At 37.2% G+C, this 17500-nt stretch overlaps 1 protein-coding gene across 2 annotated transcripts in view; it reads right to left on the reverse strand.

Moving 5' to 3' along the window:
• Nucleotides 1-47: 47 nt before the first annotated feature.
• LOC107795963 (uncharacterized protein At3g06530) overlaps nt 48-17500 on the reverse strand; it is a 32804-nt gene continuing 15351 nt past the window's right edge. For both annotated transcript variants that reach the window (XM_016618672.2, XM_016618671.2), the window contains exons 22-39: nt 17261-17423; nt 16041-16116; nt 15779-15952; nt 15613-15684; nt 15370-15474; nt 13772-13861; nt 8864-9075; nt 8553-8754; nt 8286-8468; nt 7923-8018; nt 7777-7844; nt 7353-7704; nt 6074-6289; nt 4974-5654; nt 4467-4876; nt 3433-3691; nt 1643-1813; nt 48-804 (exon numbers count right to left, since the gene is read on the reverse strand). In XM_016618672.2, the coding sequence (XP_016474158.1) occupies nt 574-804; nt 1643-1813; nt 3433-3691; nt 4467-4876; nt 4974-5654; nt 6074-6289; nt 7353-7704; nt 7777-7844; nt 7923-8018; nt 8286-8468; nt 8553-8754; nt 8864-9075; nt 13772-13861; nt 15370-15474; nt 15613-15684; nt 15779-15952; nt 16041-16116; nt 17261-17423 (3761 nt within the window). In that variant the 3' untranslated portion in view covers nt 48-573. The remainder of the gene's footprint in view (nt 805-1642; nt 1814-3432; nt 3692-4466; nt 4877-4973; nt 5655-6073; nt 6290-7352; nt 7705-7776; nt 7845-7922; nt 8019-8285; nt 8469-8552; nt 8755-8863; nt 9076-13771; nt 13862-15369; nt 15475-15612; nt 15685-15778; nt 15953-16040; nt 16117-17260; nt 17424-17500) is intronic.

Consider the following 17500-nt stretch of genomic DNA (forward strand, 5'->3'; position numbering starts at 1 on the left):
GCCCGAGGGGAAAACAAAGCAAGCTAAAGAACAGAAAAGGTAACTGCTTTGGGCTTGAAAAACAATTGAGTATTCTTCCTATGAATTTAACAAATACATGTACTGTTGACAACTGCAGTATACTAATCTGTTTTACCTTTTCAAAAAAATTGCCTCCCATCTAGAGAGAAAAAGAGAGATGGCCACAACAAATCGTGTTTGTATATACATCTTAACAAGAGGCTATACTATCCTAGAAAATATCCTACATAACCGGCTACAAAACATGAGGGCATTCTATCCTAAAAACGTCCTAACCAGCTACAAAATTATCTCGAACATCCTCAGATTTCCGAGCTCTGTGCACAACTCATAAGTAGGGAAAATATGATATCAGCCCGGAGAGTACCCAGCTTTTCCAGTCCTGCTAAGTGGTAATATATGTGCCCTGATACCTCCACATGCAGGACTAGGGAGTGCGGAATGCTGTGAGGTGCTCATTAGCTTTCAACACAGGAAGGGGCCAGAAGATAAGAGCCCTACACTGCACACCCTTTTCTGTAGATTTCATGATTGAGTTAGATCAATATGAGTTCAGAGATATTGCCGCAAGCTTTCACCACTCATTGATTCCATCTCCTTGAGAATTTCTTGTGCAAGAGACTTGACAGGAAGCTCAACATCTTCAAGCAGTTCCCCAAGGAAGGGAATGGTCTCGGCCAATAAGACCAGATATTCTTCTTTCAGATTCTCCACCAGATACTTAACAATTCTCAACCCCAAAATCCGGGAGCGCAATTTCTCACTACGAGTTTGCATTAGCACCTGTATAGATAGTGTGAACAGTCAAAATCTCTCTGAAAAACTTTATGGTTTCTTAAGCATGCCAAAGGAGCGAATGAGTGATCAAATCAGGACGAGACAAGGTTGACAGGTTTTTTGCATAAAAGATATGTAAATTAATAAACGCCAAAAAGACTACCATTTCATGCATTTATCCAATTTAGCATGTTGTTCAGCAGGTCACAGGTAATGTCTCAGGAGCAATGAACAAGAGAATTTGATGATTAAACAGAGAATTGAGAAGTTATACCCAAAAGCTTGCCAGGATGAGTGGCAGACTTAACTTTTTTTGGGTAATTCCCGCAACAAATAAGTGTGGGTTTAATTTGTCATTTTCTATTTAGTATTATCAAATACAATGAATGAACAAAACAAAATGTAGAATAAGATTTTGGATGCAATTAGTTCAAAGGAGTAGCATGATAGAGAAGAAAAAAGCTGATCTCTTATTGCAGCCCATACCAATAGTAACAGAAACGGCAAAAGTCGACTTAGGATGACCACTTTAAGCATTACCAAAGAACTAATACATAATCAACTGACATATGATACAACCCGCTTAGATCAGCAGGTCATTAAAAGTACTGAATGGATCTCAGATATCAGCTGGAGAGGAAAACTAGAAAACAAACACAGAATCTATAGTTTTCTCATTCTCTTCAACAGAGGGATTCTGGGGGTCACTGTGGTAGAAGCGTATACGGATAAATTAACATGAAACAGAATTGATCCCAGGAAATTTTCCAATGTGGGTCACAGAACAGAAAATAGATAAATAGTAAATAATAAACAGTGGTAAAAGTAAAAATTTTGTAATCACCTCATGGTTTAGCGGCTTCCAGAGTAGGTCAGAACCAGCAGTTACAGCCATCTGACCAACACATGCAACTAATAAATCATCAACAACTTCCACTGATGGCACATTGGGATTTTGTACCAGGGTAGCAGGTGGGTCTGTTACAAGCTGTGACACTATTGGTTTTAAAAGAACCTAATGAAACACGAGGAATATCAGTCAACTGAAGGGAACAATGAAACAACAGTCGGAAAAATTTATGCCACTTTCAGCTGTACAGCTAGCAAGAACCTACCTTCTGCTCATATTTAGCACAACACACGTTCTTTACACCTTATATTACCACACATTTTAATTAACAGTATGCAAAGCAACTTGTATTATGTTGGATGAAAATAATAATCACTACACCCATACGTTCTCCGGCATTCAGAATATATCTTGGTTTCAGGTTAAATTTTTACCAAACAGGTGATGCTCATAAAACAGACCCCCCCCCCCACGCACACACACACAAACAAGGGAAAAAAGGATCAAAAGTTGTAGAACCTTAAGAGAATATATGCCAAAGTTTGCACTTCTAGATTCATTGTTAAGTAAGAAAAAAATAACAGAATACTCTGTAGTATATGTTAAGATATTACGTATTTAATTATAAAATATTTACTTACCTTATTAGGCATTGAAAATTATTACGTGTCATAATGTACGTAACCTAAGACTCCTATTCCTGAACATTATTAATCAGTCAATGAGAATTCTTCTCTTCTACTTTTTCGCATGGTATCAGAACCTCTACAATCTAAGTAAAGACTGAAAGAGCTTCCACCCAGCATCGGACAGACTCATGTTTTCTTCTTTCATTATCTTTTCAAGCGACGTCGTTCATCTCTTCGGTGACCATTTCGGCATCATCCCACTCGATGATTGAAAGACATATTTATGGGCTATAGCGACTGCAAAAGCAACTAGCCTTGGATTTATTACTTAATATAGTACGAGTAATCTCGGGTCAATCTAGTAAGTTCCAAGCATACATATGTAGTCTAGATATACCAATGCAGGCACAAATTGGAATTGGCAAACATATTGATTTGACAAAAAGGTGTCATTGACACCTTGAAATTTTTTTGTGGAGATTCAAAACTAGCTCCATTTCTAATTTTGAGAAATGCTGGGCAAGACATTAATTTGGTTATTCAGGCATAGAAAGTCAATCTGGGCATACTAAGCAAGCAACTGACAATAAAGGATGATCTATCCATACTACCATTAAATATTTTTTAAGAAGGATACTACCATTAACAATTGAAGGTATCTATCTTACAAATACCATATCACGGGATAATCTATCAACATTAGTGACATATATGTTAAATAAGGACCTCCTTAGCAATAGAAAACAAACTTATTCATTGACGGTTTCCTTATACAAATGTATGGGCAGACAATGAGATACATAAAAAATGATACTAGAAGAATATCACGTATTTTCAAGAGGAGAAAAATGAAAAACTACTTGTTTTACTAGATCAAACAGTAAATGCAAACAATGACATGGTAAGCTTCTCCAAGTATACAATTAACAGAAGAAAAAAAAAAGGAATAAGCAGTCTAACTTACCTGAAAATTTGCAGAGTCTAGAAACTTCAGGAAAATGATACTAGAAGAATATCACGTATTTTCAAGAGGAGAAAAATGAAAAACTACTTGTTTTACTAGATCAAACAGTAAATGCAAACAATGACATGGTAAGCTTCTCCAAGTATACAATTAACAGAAGGAAAAAAAAAGGAATAAGCAGTCTAACTTACCTGAAAATTTGCAGAGTCTAGAAACTTCAGGGTCCCAGTATCATACAGGAAAGACTTATGCAGGGAGGACAAAATCAAAGCTCTTAGATGCCACAAACCGATGGAAAATCCACCATCCGCATCCTTCTTCCGGCTACTGGCTTCCTGAAGCTTGACCTTTTTTTTCTTGTGGCTTAGAGCCAATTTTGCATCTTCATCATCCATGAGATGTCTTACACAGCCGTCAAGCAGATACTTGAAGTATGGTACAAACAATGATCTGAGGAGAAACATAAATATCAATACCTAATATTCTCAGAAGTATTCCAGCTAATAAGCATCACTTTACAAGAGTATTATTGCAATAATCTCAAACTTTTTCCTAGATAGTGGCTCAACAAGAAAAGATTCATAAAGAAGTCAAGGTGATATAACAAACAATAAGTTCCACATCTATAGCCATAATTGCCTCAGAGAGGAAACAATAGCAATGAAGGAAAGGAATAGAAACGTAGGAAAAGAGTAATAAAAAAAGTAAACAAGCTTTGGCATGGATGAAGGCCCAATAATAACAGAGTCCTCCTAGGCATCATAAGCTTGTGGTGGGCGGTCAAAAACAAACTGAACCATGTAGTCCATTAGCTAAAACTACTGTTTCAGGGCTCTGATATCAGTCTCATTTTGTAAAAGAAACCTCCTCTACTAATGAGTAGCAGAAATTTCTGACCGTACTATCGAAATCTCAACAAAAAGCACCACCTTCACCCCTCAAAAAGGGGTAAAGAGAGGAAGGGGAGGGCGGGGAGAGGTAACAGCAAAGCGTGGCGGCGAGTGGGGGAGGAATAGGAAGGAGTGATATGCCAAATGCATCCACTGAAAGTTGCAAAGGCACACTGTGACCTTCAGTATCTGGCCAAATTTCAACCTTTCCGTCAAAGTCATCATCCACATAAGGTCTACAGCAATTAGCAGAATTGTATATGTCTGGGAACCAAATTCAATTCCATAAAGAAGTGACCATGGAACGGAAAAAATAAAAGGTGCTGACAACTCACCTATGGCTTTCAGCTAGACTGTTAACCAAACCATAGAAGGCAATAGAGCGATCAATACTTTTGGTCCCTTCATTTTCATTTTCTTCAACAATTGACTCTGACCATTCAATACTCCTCATGAAAAGAGGTTTGAACACTTTTTCTGTAAGTTTCATGGTAAGCCTAACCACTGTATTAATGACATTCTTCTCAACAGCATCAATATTTCCAACAGCAGCAGGGTGCTGACGTCGCAGATCAAGAGCTTGCAAGCATAAGTCGAATATCCTTACATGATAGGCATCAACCGATGATCTATCCATAGCAGCCACAAGGTTTTGTATCATTTCAAAAGCAATCGATACACTAGAATCCCCACACGTAATTGCATCAGAATATATCCTCAACAATGGAGAAAGTAAAAGACGAACCTGCTCAATCAATGAGTAGAAGAAGTTCATGGTAACCTTCCAAGTACTGCATACATGAAATCATATCATAACAAGAAATGCAGTAGATGAAACTTACAGGGACCCTTTCAGTGATTAGCTTCCGCACATAATCAGCTTTCAACTTCAGTTTTAGTTCTGACGTGGAAGTGTACTGAGGCTTCAATAACATAAGTTCCAAAATATCACCGAGATATGGATTTAAAAAGGCACCAAGCTTGTTTACAACTGCCTCTAAGGCGAGTAGAATAGACATGGAGACGGAGTCATTCAGAATCGGTGAAACAACGGAAACATCACCATCAGTTTGCTTGGTTTCTGCTGTTAAAGTAGACAAAGCATTGCGAGATTGCCTAATCATGCCTTCCATGATAAGAGGCAGCTGATGTAGCGCCTTTGGCCCTAACACATTAATCAAGGCACCAGCTGTACGGAGGCAACTAGAAGAAACAGCAGAATTGTCCGCACATATGCTTTTACTAACAGAATCTAAGCACACGCTAAACACTGAATTATCCGAAGGAAACCTGTTTGCCAAAACTTCCAATGTTGACACTGCTGCCAGTTTCAAAGAACTACTTGATTCGCTCTGTGAATTAACTAATTTTAATATCTCAAGGCACAAGGTGTTCAGCGATTGCAAAGAATTCGCGTCCAGATGAAACCATGATCTCCTCGCATTTAAAGCTGGACCCCTTTTTTCATGCTTTGAGTCAACTAACCCAGTATCCTTCACTGTCTCAGACAAAGTTCCAAGAGCCTGTTTATAAAAGAGAGAGATCAGATTAATACAAGAGAAAAACAGTATCACCAAGGGAAAACTGAGAATCAATAGATCAGATTATTTCAACAGTATCACCAAGGGAAAACCCAGTATCCTTTCACATGTCACATGCTCAAACACATTTATTTCAAAGAATGAGAATCAATAGATCAGATTATTTCCAGCAGGAAATAGCCCCAAAGTTGAGGCCCAATGCTGAAATCATTTTAAATTTTAAATACTGAAAACCAGAAATTTTGACAAGTTTATAATTGAGAGATTGCTCGATCCACCATGTAAGACATGTAACGTGCCTAAGCTCCAAAAGATAGCAACCATCACAAGTGTAGATAATGTTTTCTGACTGGGAATTCTTTCTTCTGAATAACAATGACAAGGATAAGTGTCTACATTACCTTCTTTCTCACACATTTGTCCACATGACCCAGCAACTGAACAATTGCTTTGAAGTATATGGAAGGAGTAAGTCGTTTCGTAACAGCACTTAAAGTGGAATTCATATATTCCTTTAGCTCCTTTCGGAAAACAGAAAGAGAGCCTTTCTGCTTTCTTTTCGAGTCAACAAGTTGAAGATGACAAACTGTTTCCTTCATGATTGCCCCAATTGTCAACTGCACCAGCAATAAAAATAAATGGGTTAAGGAAAATATTTTATGCAAATGCACAAGAAAAACAAGGAAATATTATCCAAATGCGCATGAAAAAACAACAGCTAAATCTGCCATGGCATTTAGGTGATCAATTCTCAGTATAAAAGGCATTCTAACTCAGAGCAACAAGGCATCTAACCAGAGGCGAAGCTAGAATTTAAAGTTTATGAGTTCTGAATTTACCACGGAACTCATAACTCATCTTATTTATTGGGTTCGCAATTAGAAATTTGTACATATTTAATAAATTTCCTAGTACAAATACAATGTTTAAGCAAAAGTGACTAGGTTCGCCGAACCCACACATAATAGGCTAGCTCTGCCTCTGCATCTAGCTACATCCACGCATACACAAATCATATGCCCCAAAAATTGTGCCAATGCAATCATATATCTATAGAAAGCTAAAAATTAGTCCAATCATTTCAGAAGTTTGTTATAAAAGGCAAATCTTAAGGACCTAATTAGTGCAAGGAAAGTCAGAATATTGTAAGTAACATAAGAACAATGGCGTCTGCAAAGAAAACTCTAACTACGGAAAGCAACAAAAAGGAGCAGTCCACGTATGACACTAACCAGATACAAAAAGAAATAGCATAAGACAAGTACTTCAAGTAATACAGCCAAGCGCACGTAAGAAATATTGTGGTTTATAGAAAAGCTTTAAAGGCATTCCTGAAATTTCTGGATTCCTCCATGCTTTGCTGAATTTTAGATCAAGATCTCAAATAAAATTCAAAAATAAATTATCATAGGACGGTAAGCAAGATCATAACATAATGATCAGCATATGAACCACAAATATTTATTGCAAGGATATTAAAGAAAAAGAGAAAGCCATTGAAAGAATAAAATACTCATCTGCATACAAACCCAAAAGATTCTATTGCATGCATATAAGAAGAGGAGGCATCATTCCTCAGATTAAGAAGCAGTCATACACTTTTCATTTAGCACGAGACCAGGAGAAATTCACAACCATTTATTGAACAGTTGGGCAAAAGAAATTACAAAAGATACAAACCTGAATGTCATCTGAATCTTCCCCTGAATCAAGCTTAAAAGCAATTTCAGGATTTTGGAGTTTGTTTGAAATGAAATACAGTGCAACTAGCAGCTCCATAAAGAGTGCTGCATCACTGTCATTAACTACTATTCGCTGAAGAAGCATCAAAATTGAGGGAAGCCATATTGTGCATGAATATTTTTCCAACAATTGCACAGCGAATAAATATTCCCATCGTGTATTTATGAGTGAAATTGAGTAACTCAAAGATGGATCACTTCTGTCATGCAAGGAGGAGCAGTTTCTCGCAACTAGTGAACGAAATAGGAGGTAGAGCAATGATCCTAAACTAACACTCTCACCCAAATGCCTGCAAGAGAAGAGTATTAAAGAAAATGAAGCGGACAGAGAACTATCATAGCTCAAAATTTGAACTCTGTACCTCAAAACGTGCACAATCATTGAAATCCTCCGCTGTTCAGAGACCTGCGGCAGAATGTTTACAAAGATCTGGAAAAGCAAACATTGACAGAATCAGTAATAAGTTCCATGAATACAGCATCTACCAGAGGATGCTACCCATATTACCTGAAGCAAAGCGTCGGCACTGTCAGTTTTAGACAACCAACACGGTACAACCGCAGATATGAGGTCCTCAAATATATGTTGAAAATTGTTGTCCCACTGTAGAAAGATAACTTGAGGATTTAAAATCACTCGTGAGATATGACATAAATATATACACACTCGATACCATAAATGCAGTGTTCAATTTCAAAAAATTTGAGCTTTGAGTTAGTAGTTTCAACTACAGTTTCAACATGCAGACTGACATGTGACTCCTGTGTAAATGTGATACATAAATGCAAAACAGTTAACACAGTACAGGAGTACTGAAAAATAAAAGAGGGGCAAAAGGAAAAGGAAAAATTCATATGCTCAAAGAAAGACCTGAGTGACAGCAGATTCCCCAATGACGACAAGAATTTCCAAGATATGGTCTAAAACTTTGTCTGGCTTAGCCCTTGAAATAGCAGATAACAATGAGAAAATTTGATTGCGTGTGACCATACTGCTCACAGAACGGGCACAATTAACAAGGAGCTCAACGTCAAAGTTCATAGAATTTTCATCCTGACAAAACCATAAGTAGATGTGGATAAGGAGCCCAAATAACTCAGTAAAACACATATATACAAAAAGGGCCTTCAGTAAAACCTCAGATGTGACACTAGCAGCAATGTCTTCCAAGATAAGGAGCAACTCTTGTTGGATGTGAACTGCAGCATCAGAAATGCTCTGAGAGTTTTCAGATGAAGCATGATAATGTAAATCATCCTGGTTGGCAGCCAGATGAATCCACTCATTATCAATGAACGCATTGTGAAGAAGCTTGAATAAGGGACCAATGAGAGAAGCTCTACAAAATGATTAATGATACCGTCAACAGCAGTAAACAAGGGTGTCTATAAAGGTAGATAAGTCAAATTGACTAATCATGTATAAGTTAATAAGACAAGTTAACTGACCTGTTCTCCATGTCTCTCTTCAATAGCAACACATCAAGCAGAGAACCAACAAAAGCAATGACATTTCCACCTCCCGGAACAATATCAAGGCAAACATCATAGTTATTGGAGACAATTCCTTTCTTTTTTTTCTTTTCACGTCTCGACCCAATTGACCAAATTTTCTGCTCACAAATGAACTCAAGAATCCGACTGACAATCGAGCAAGTGATCTGGAAGAAGAAATAAGTCAATTCCCACTAGCTATCATTACTTTGCATTGAAAAGGAAAACTAACCAGAGACTGAACACAAATTTAAAGTTCTCCAATTAGTCTTACCAGGCAGTGCACGATATAAAGATACCATAGGCTCCACTGGCCATATATAATCAAGTCAGAAAAATAAGTAAATCTACTTGCAAAAAGGAGTCTCTATCCGGGTCTACAACCAGCATGTTAGGTTGTCCTTATAAAATTATTTGAAATAGAAGATGATGAAATAAAACAACAACAAAAAAAGTAAAAATAAGCATCTGTATCTTTTTAGTTAAATACTACTTCAAATTTTAGCAAAAAAGACAAATCTCCCGCACATAGTAAAATGTCACAATTTACATCGGGTGCAGGCAAAAGAAGAAGAGCAAAGATCAAAATGTCATTGCTGAATATAGAGCGGGTGGAAGATACACTCCTGCTCTAGCAGGACTACAACATGATTTGGCACCAACTTAACTCACGACGGTGCAACAAGGCAGATTAATAACTCCAACATGCTTAATATTCTTAAGAGGGGTGGCTTCAGTTGCTAATTACTTAAGGATATAGAATTTTGGAATTATAACACATAATGAGCCATAATACAGGATGTTATACATCAACGATATCGTGATGGCAAATCTGACCATTGTCATCAAATTCTAATGTACAGCTTTAGAAGAAGAGACGGTCAAAATCAACAGCAAGTATATAATTATATACACTTCCTACAAGGTACACAAATTGTCTAATCCTCAGTCAATATAGAAATTTATCTTCATGTAGTAGCCCCCATTGCTTGTGTCACAGAGAAGCAATTTTAAACAACAAAGATGTCAGATAGACTACTGTCTCAGATCATTCAATAGACAAAGATTGTCTTTGAACTAGTCTATCTTGTCACCCATCCAGACACAATACATTTTTGTGAAAATTAGAGCCTGTTTGGCCAAGCTTCCTATGAGTAGAATTTAAATTAATATTGAATGATGTATTTTGATATATTTAAATTATCATATAAACCAATAAGTAATACCAAACACTCAAATGTTATTGCATTGGAATAACTATATTTTATATTGATTGAAATTTTTAATTTATATTTTTACTTTACATTTTATATTTTACTTGAATTCTTGTATAATAAATGTTTAAGTTTATTTTTCTTTTCTAAATGATACTAATCGCAAATTGAACCTATATTGTCCTTTTTCGTAATTTGACACTTAAAGTGCTTTTTTAAAAGATTGGCGAAACACAATGAGCTTGCAAAAAGCACTACTCAAACGAATTGGCCAAACACAAACTCCTATTTTGCAAAAATATTTTTTTCAAAAAGCGCTTTTTAAAAGAAGTAGTTTTTGGCAACTTGGCCAAACGGGCTCTTATACACCTCTATAACATCTTTTCTTACATCCACCAAATCCCTGAAACTTGATACAAAACTGATACAGATTAGGAATGGAACAATAACCAAATTTGCTGAAAGACATCTGCAATATTCTCTTAGCATTTTATGATAAAGACAAATAGTTTGTGAATGTATGGGAGAGACCCGTATAAAAGAAGTATACCAAAAAAAAAGAGAGCCTACACACAAATATGCTTCTCTACAAAGTACACCTAATGTTCTATACAAATTGGAACCTCATGGTTTGCGCTAAAAAGAAACCAAGAATAAGACACACCTAAGTTTCTCTGACATGGCAGTTTAGGCGCCGCACCCGTGTCGACACGACACTAGTATGGGTGGATTGTTGAAGCCATTCCCTTTGTAGGGAAACTTTCGTATCTATGATTTAGTTTGCTTTCGTGGAGTCTCTTGCTTTGTTCTCTGTCTGGGTACATTGACCATGACGGACGGAAAAATTAGAGACGAGATACAAATTGATTCCCGAAATCAGAACCAAAACTAGGGTAAATTTGAAGAAAATAACATACCTTATCTAGGAAATCAATCACTTACTTATCTACAACTTGAGAATAAGAAAACAATCACCACTTTACAAGCTATATGTAAGTATTCCACAAAAAATTTCATAATTTAGAGATTTTTTTATTTTTTTATTTTTTTGAATTATTTTTAGCCGGATCCCCGCACCTGTATCCGTACTAGGATCCGTATCCCCGAATCTTAGAATTTACATCTCGAAGGATCCGACCTAGATCCGCACCCGTGTCTGAGCAACTTAGAAGGACACTCCTCATATATACAAAATCAGTTTCTACACCATCAAAACCTCTCCTATTCTTAGCACATGGATTGTGGTGTATATTCTTCGGTTTAGCATACGGACAAAGGTGTTTATTATTCAAATTAAACTGACAGAAACTGACTCAACCGAAAATTTCAGTTTATCTGGTTTTTTCCGGTTTTAGGTTTCTTTTTGGTTGTTTTTTATGAACATAACAGTTTTCCACTACAGGTCACCGCTAGTATTTGCATTCCCCTCTCCATTCTGTCTGCCACTGTCTCTTTAGCTGGCATTGACTCACTAGAGAAATGAAGAATCTACTCACCATTCTGTGTTCGTTTACATATTGTTGCTTATGAAATTCTGGAAATTGGTATACTATTTTCCTTATTGATCTCAGCCTTAATACTCTTCTGCGTTCCTACACAGGTTTACATTATTTTCTGACAATCGCATAGATGAAAATTTTTTTCTTAATTTGCAGCTCAAGGTACAAAATAAGTGATTTCAGTAGTGTAATAATTATCCATAGAGTTAGTCCCTTACTCCCTTTATCGCTAGCATCAGTCAACTGCCTATCTTTTGCCTTTTTTCTCTGCACAAACATTTACATATCCGATAGGTAGTAATTCAACTATCTTATCGTTGTCTTCAGAGCACTTTCTTGGTGTCTGATCATTTGCTTCACGCAACCCACAATATGCTCAGGTTAGGAGGTGTGAGACGTTAGCATTGGCAGGTACGAGGAGAGGTAGAGGACGACCTAAGAAGTATTGGGGTGAGGTGATCAGGTAAGACATGGCGCGACTTCAGATCTCCAAGGACATGGCTCTGGATAGGGAGAGATGGAGGTCGAGCATTAGGGTTGTAGGTTAGGGTTTCCGGGGGAGGTGGGTTGTTAGTGGTTTATGTAGTTTCCTCACTATTTTCTATGGTAGTATTGTTGTTTATAGTTATTGCTTTTACATCTATTTTTCTATTTCTTAAGATGTTGTTAATACTTTTTATCTTCTATTGTTGTCACTGATCTATTGTCTACTGTTTATTTTTCTTCTTCTCAAGCCGAGGGTCTTTTCGAAACAGCCTCTCTACCCCTATGGGGTAGGGGTAAGGTCTGCGTACACTCTACCCTCCCCAGACCCCACTTGTGGGATTTTATTGGGTTGTTGTTGTTGTTGTTGTTGTTGTTGTAACCCACAATGTTGTTAATATTTTTATCTTCTATTGTTGTCACTGATCTATTGTCTACTGTTTATTTTTCTTCTTCTCAAACCGAGGGTCTTTTGGAAACAGCATCTCTACCCCTATGGGGTAGGGGTAAGGTCTGCGTACACTCTACCCTCCCCAGACCCCACTTGTGGGATTTTACTGGGTTGTTGTTGTTGTTGTTGTTGTTGTTGTAACCCACAATATGCTCAGGCTCAGCTAATGATGTCATCTTTCTGATTTCTTGCATAATTGTTGGTTTCAATTTCATATACACGAGAAAGATACCTTTTTTTATAGAGGAATGATTCCCTTGTCTGAGAACAGCATTTGTGTACTATTCCCGATTTGGAGAGCACAATGATCAAATTCTAATTTTTCCACACAAATTGAAGTATATCATTGAGGTCTACAAGATCAGGAAAGACTGGATTCTCTTTACCATAAGAGAATGACTTTATTTATTTAAAAAATTTGTAATTCTAAACAAGACTAGTTGGGTCCCAAACTGGAAAACTGAATCACGAAAATCAAACTGAGAAAAGAAAAACTAAACAAAACACCGACGACGACAATCAAATAAACTGGATCGAGTACCCAAAAAAAAAAAAAGAGACTGAACCAACCGATTGAACACTCCTATACATTACAATGTAGAGGAGATGTAACTGAGATTAACTACCACCCTATCACATGACACACAATTAGGGTTAATGGACTTGTATGGTCTTCTCAATTACAATTGGTAGTTGGTGTTAAGTCTACCATAAGCTAGAACGTGGAGACCATATGAAAGCCTTAAATTTTTGCAGGTTCCAGATCAAAAGAAGCTAAGTAATGTTCTAAGGGTTATTAGAATGTGCTAAGTGCCAAACAAAAATCTGCACGTGAAGACACCGACAGATTCCCAAGTCTATCGTTTATTGCCGCGAGCACTCTCGCCTATGTGCTTTGTACATAACCAACTTGTCACCTATATGCTTCAGTTAAGATATAGACACACTGTACTAATAGTAATTAGTAAGTAATTATGTAGGCAAGACTGCTTGCTGCAAAAGAGTGCTTTTCAAGTCACAGAACACAGAGTTGGACTTTGGATTTGGGTGTTCTACAGACACATTTTTTCTCATTTCAATGAGCTATATTAGTTTCACATAGACTTTTTATAAGTGCATGTTAATTGGTGCCAGATATTCTGCAAAATGAACTTGGAACATGCTTAGACAATGAATAATCACTGCAAATCAGATGAGAAGAAAGTATGGAACATACATTAATGCGAAGCAAGGCTTCTCTTGTAGCTTTTTGTATATCCCCATTGGTACTGCGAAACAAGACCACAAGATGCCGAAAGACAAGATCCTGAAATTCAAACCATAATCAATGACATTGACAAATACAAGTTTTCCGGAAACATGCTTTTTGTTAAAAGAAAGAGATTCAAGTCCATGCACAATACCATTAGAAAGAAGAGAATAGCAGCAAAAGTAGTCAAAGAAGTCTAGACAGTATGAAGAATGAAGCATCCACATATTAAGCAGCAACAACCACCCAGTATAATCCCACTAGTGGGGTCTGGGGAGGGTAGTCTGTACGCAGACCTTACCCCTACCCTGGGATAGAGAGGTTGTTTCCGATAGACCCTCGGCTCCCTCCCTCCAAGAACTCTCCACCTTGTTCTTGGGGTGACTCGAACTCACAACCTCTTGATTAGAAGCGGAGAGTGCTCGCCACTAGAGCAACAACTGAGAAGAATATAATAACGGAGGAGAAACTTTCTCCTATCAGGCATGCATGCACTACCAACAAACTAAAGAATATAATAGTAGCAAAAGTAGATAAAAAGAAGCCAAGACAGCATGAAATACCAAAAAGAAATGCATTACTCAATGAGAAGAATATCTTTATCAGTAAAGATTGAGAAGAGAATCTATGAGTGATGGAGAAAACTCTCGTCCACTTAACCGTTTATTCCCTCTTTTTCACCAGAACAAGATAGTGCCAGAAATAGAATTATTTCTATGGTTTCCCCTTCTTATCTTCTTTAAGGTATAGCAGACTTGAAGAGGCCATCATAACATTGCCATAAACAATAAGAAAATGTGCTGCATTATAAAGCTTATGCTGGCTGGTCAAATAGACCTACGGAAACACAAAGACAGTTAACCTAAAAACAGGCTTAAAATGCATTTACCACATGTAAACCCTTAAAATACTAGACTCGATGAAAATTCTCAGATTGTTTACATGGCATAATTCTGCCCTGAATCCAATTCAAGCAGTGCAAGTACTTTATCAGGTACTCCTTCCGTTCCATTTTACTTGGCATGTTTGCCTTTTGCACGCCCTCAAGAAAACATCAATTAAAAGGAGAATTTGACTATATTACCCTTATTTATTCTTTCAGCTCAATTATTACTTCTCTTCCTTTCCCTACATTAATATACTCCACATTTATTAGAGTAAGGGTAAAGGTGGAAAAAATAATTAATTCTTTCTTGATTTCTAAAATGACAAGTATTTCGAAACAACTATTTTAGTAAACATGACAACTAAATGGGAATGGGGAGTATATATCAGGCAATTGACACATAAATAACCAAAAGAACAGCTTCATATATGCAAAATAGCCAAATGAGAAAAGAATACACACACATACACACACACACATACATAGCCAAAGTAATAGAAAACATATTATTGAGCAAGTACTGGAGCACTAGCATGCGTCAATCAGCTCTTTTTTTTCTCTTAACATGAACATCCTTTGGCTCGCTAAGATGAAAAATTCATGAGAAAAAATGAGGAGAAAACTGCTTCGAATCAGTCTTTGCATATAAAGCAAAGGTAATAAATGTGCAATCATTAACCTGACTGCCAGTCTTCAGATTTGCGTAGAAGGAATTGCTAAGAACACCCAGGACAGTCATACAAGGCTTCAGAACAGCAGGATCTCCGGACGACACATCGCTGACCTAGGGCCAGAAAGTATGGCATATTATCAATCAGAAGATACTCAGAAGGTTAAGCTCCATCAAAGTACAGAAATCTATACATATCCAAAAGGTGGTTTGGGGGGGGGGGGGGGGAGGGGAGGACAAAGGTCAGCTAACCTGCAAGGCCTTTAATATAGGGTCCAAGAAGCCAAGGTCACCAACAGTTGTAGTAGAAGGCATTATACACATCTATGAACAACGACAATCCAAGTCAAACTTTTGAGAAGCTTAGATCAACATAATAGGAGCTAATAGAAGGGATGTAGATATTTTACAATTTTACCTCCAGTAGAAGACAAAGAATAGTGACTTCAACTTGTGACAGCTTATGGCATGACTTGTCAAAACGAATATGGCATTTCTGGCGTCTATCAAGAAGATCGAGCATTAATGACTCAACACCATGAACACGTATAACCCTATCTCCAACGCCTTTAAGCAACGACAAAATCTTCAGCTGCAATACAGGTTGTCAACAGTTGTAGAATAAGTCGAAATAAAATAAAACAAAAAATTGCATGTATAAACATATTATCAAGGCCAACCTTAGCATACGCAGAATATCTAAGGGCAGAACCTATCAAGAACGCCAGGATTTCATCTTTAGTGGTCTGATCAAATCTGCAAAAGGAAAAATAAGCAACCTCCATTAATGCAAGGTGATTGTACATAAGATGATGTTGACATCTGACAAGAATCCAAGAATAAGCCTTTCAACAAGCCCCAAGTCTAACAACCATTAATAAAAACCATTACCTATCAACAAAAAGCCAACCACCATTAATAACAGATTCTAATAAAAAAATAAATGGACAAAGTTCAAGCTACAGTGATTATGGCTATTTATACATAAAACTGTCTTCAGCGGAAGATTTTTCAAAAGCATTACAAAAAAATTAAAAAATAAAATGCCACAACAGGGTCTGTTAGGTTTGCTCTCCTTCACCAGAAATATTGACCTTTTATTGACTGCAAAGTACACACAGCTACATGCTTTAGAACAAGTGCTAATATAGATTCTGGTATAACTCCTCTAAAAGTTACAGAGAAATGTAGAAATAAGTTAACAACTATGACTGACTAAGCATGTCCGAAAGGGGAAAGATCGCTGGAGATGGCCACAGCAATACTAAGATACAACTAAGCAAAAATGTTTGCCAACTTCGAGAGATAAAAGCAAAAGTTAACATAGACCCAGCCGCTACAGGCTTGAGAAAAGTGGGAAGGCAATCTTTTAGAAAAAGTTAAATCGTAAGGCTCTACAGAAACCTCCACAAAGCTTTCCAGAGTGACACAATCAATTATCCCACTACTCACATTAAACCAAAAAATATATCAATGCTGCAACTTCAACAGATAAAAAAAAATTTAACAGGGCCTGCGATCCAACTTGCGTGTACTTCGACTACTTCACCGGGTACCTGCTACCTCCCACCAGCATAGGTACCGGGTTACTTGGCCCACCGAGACTTGGGCAGATGAGAAGAAATCACTGGTCGTCTTTTATCTCCATTTGGGTTTGAACTACCACCCATGGTTTCTAGCTGCTTCATTGACCACTAGGCCACACTCTTGCATGCAAGTTCACCAAATACATCAACAAATCAAGATATTACTAATTCTATAATAAATGCTAAGATTTCCTAGGCTTTGGTCGCGCAGTAACTTGCCAGAGAAATGCAACAGAAATATGTCTGATATTAGCAAAGAATGAAACATTTACTGCAAATAGTGATGGGTGGTCTTATTAGAGCACAGAGCCAACCTCTTTCCAATATTGTGTTGCACTAAGAGAGAGTCGTTGGACGAGCCCAGCAATGATGAAAACAATGATGAGAGGACATTTTTGTCCGATATTAGCAATCTCTTCTGCTGAACTATTAAGCCCAATAGTTCTCCCAAAAAATGAACCCAGACGGCGTGCAGACCTGTCATTTTGCATAATGGTAATGGCATATGGAAGAGAAAGACATCATGAGAGAACCTTTATTTTTTCCAGGGGTAA

This window comes from Nicotiana tabacum, chromosome 4 (genome assembly GCF_000715075.1).
Source record: "Nicotiana tabacum cultivar K326 chromosome 4, ASM71507v2, whole genome shotgun sequence".
NCBI lineage: Eukaryota > Viridiplantae > Streptophyta > Magnoliopsida > Solanales > Solanaceae > Nicotiana > Nicotiana tabacum.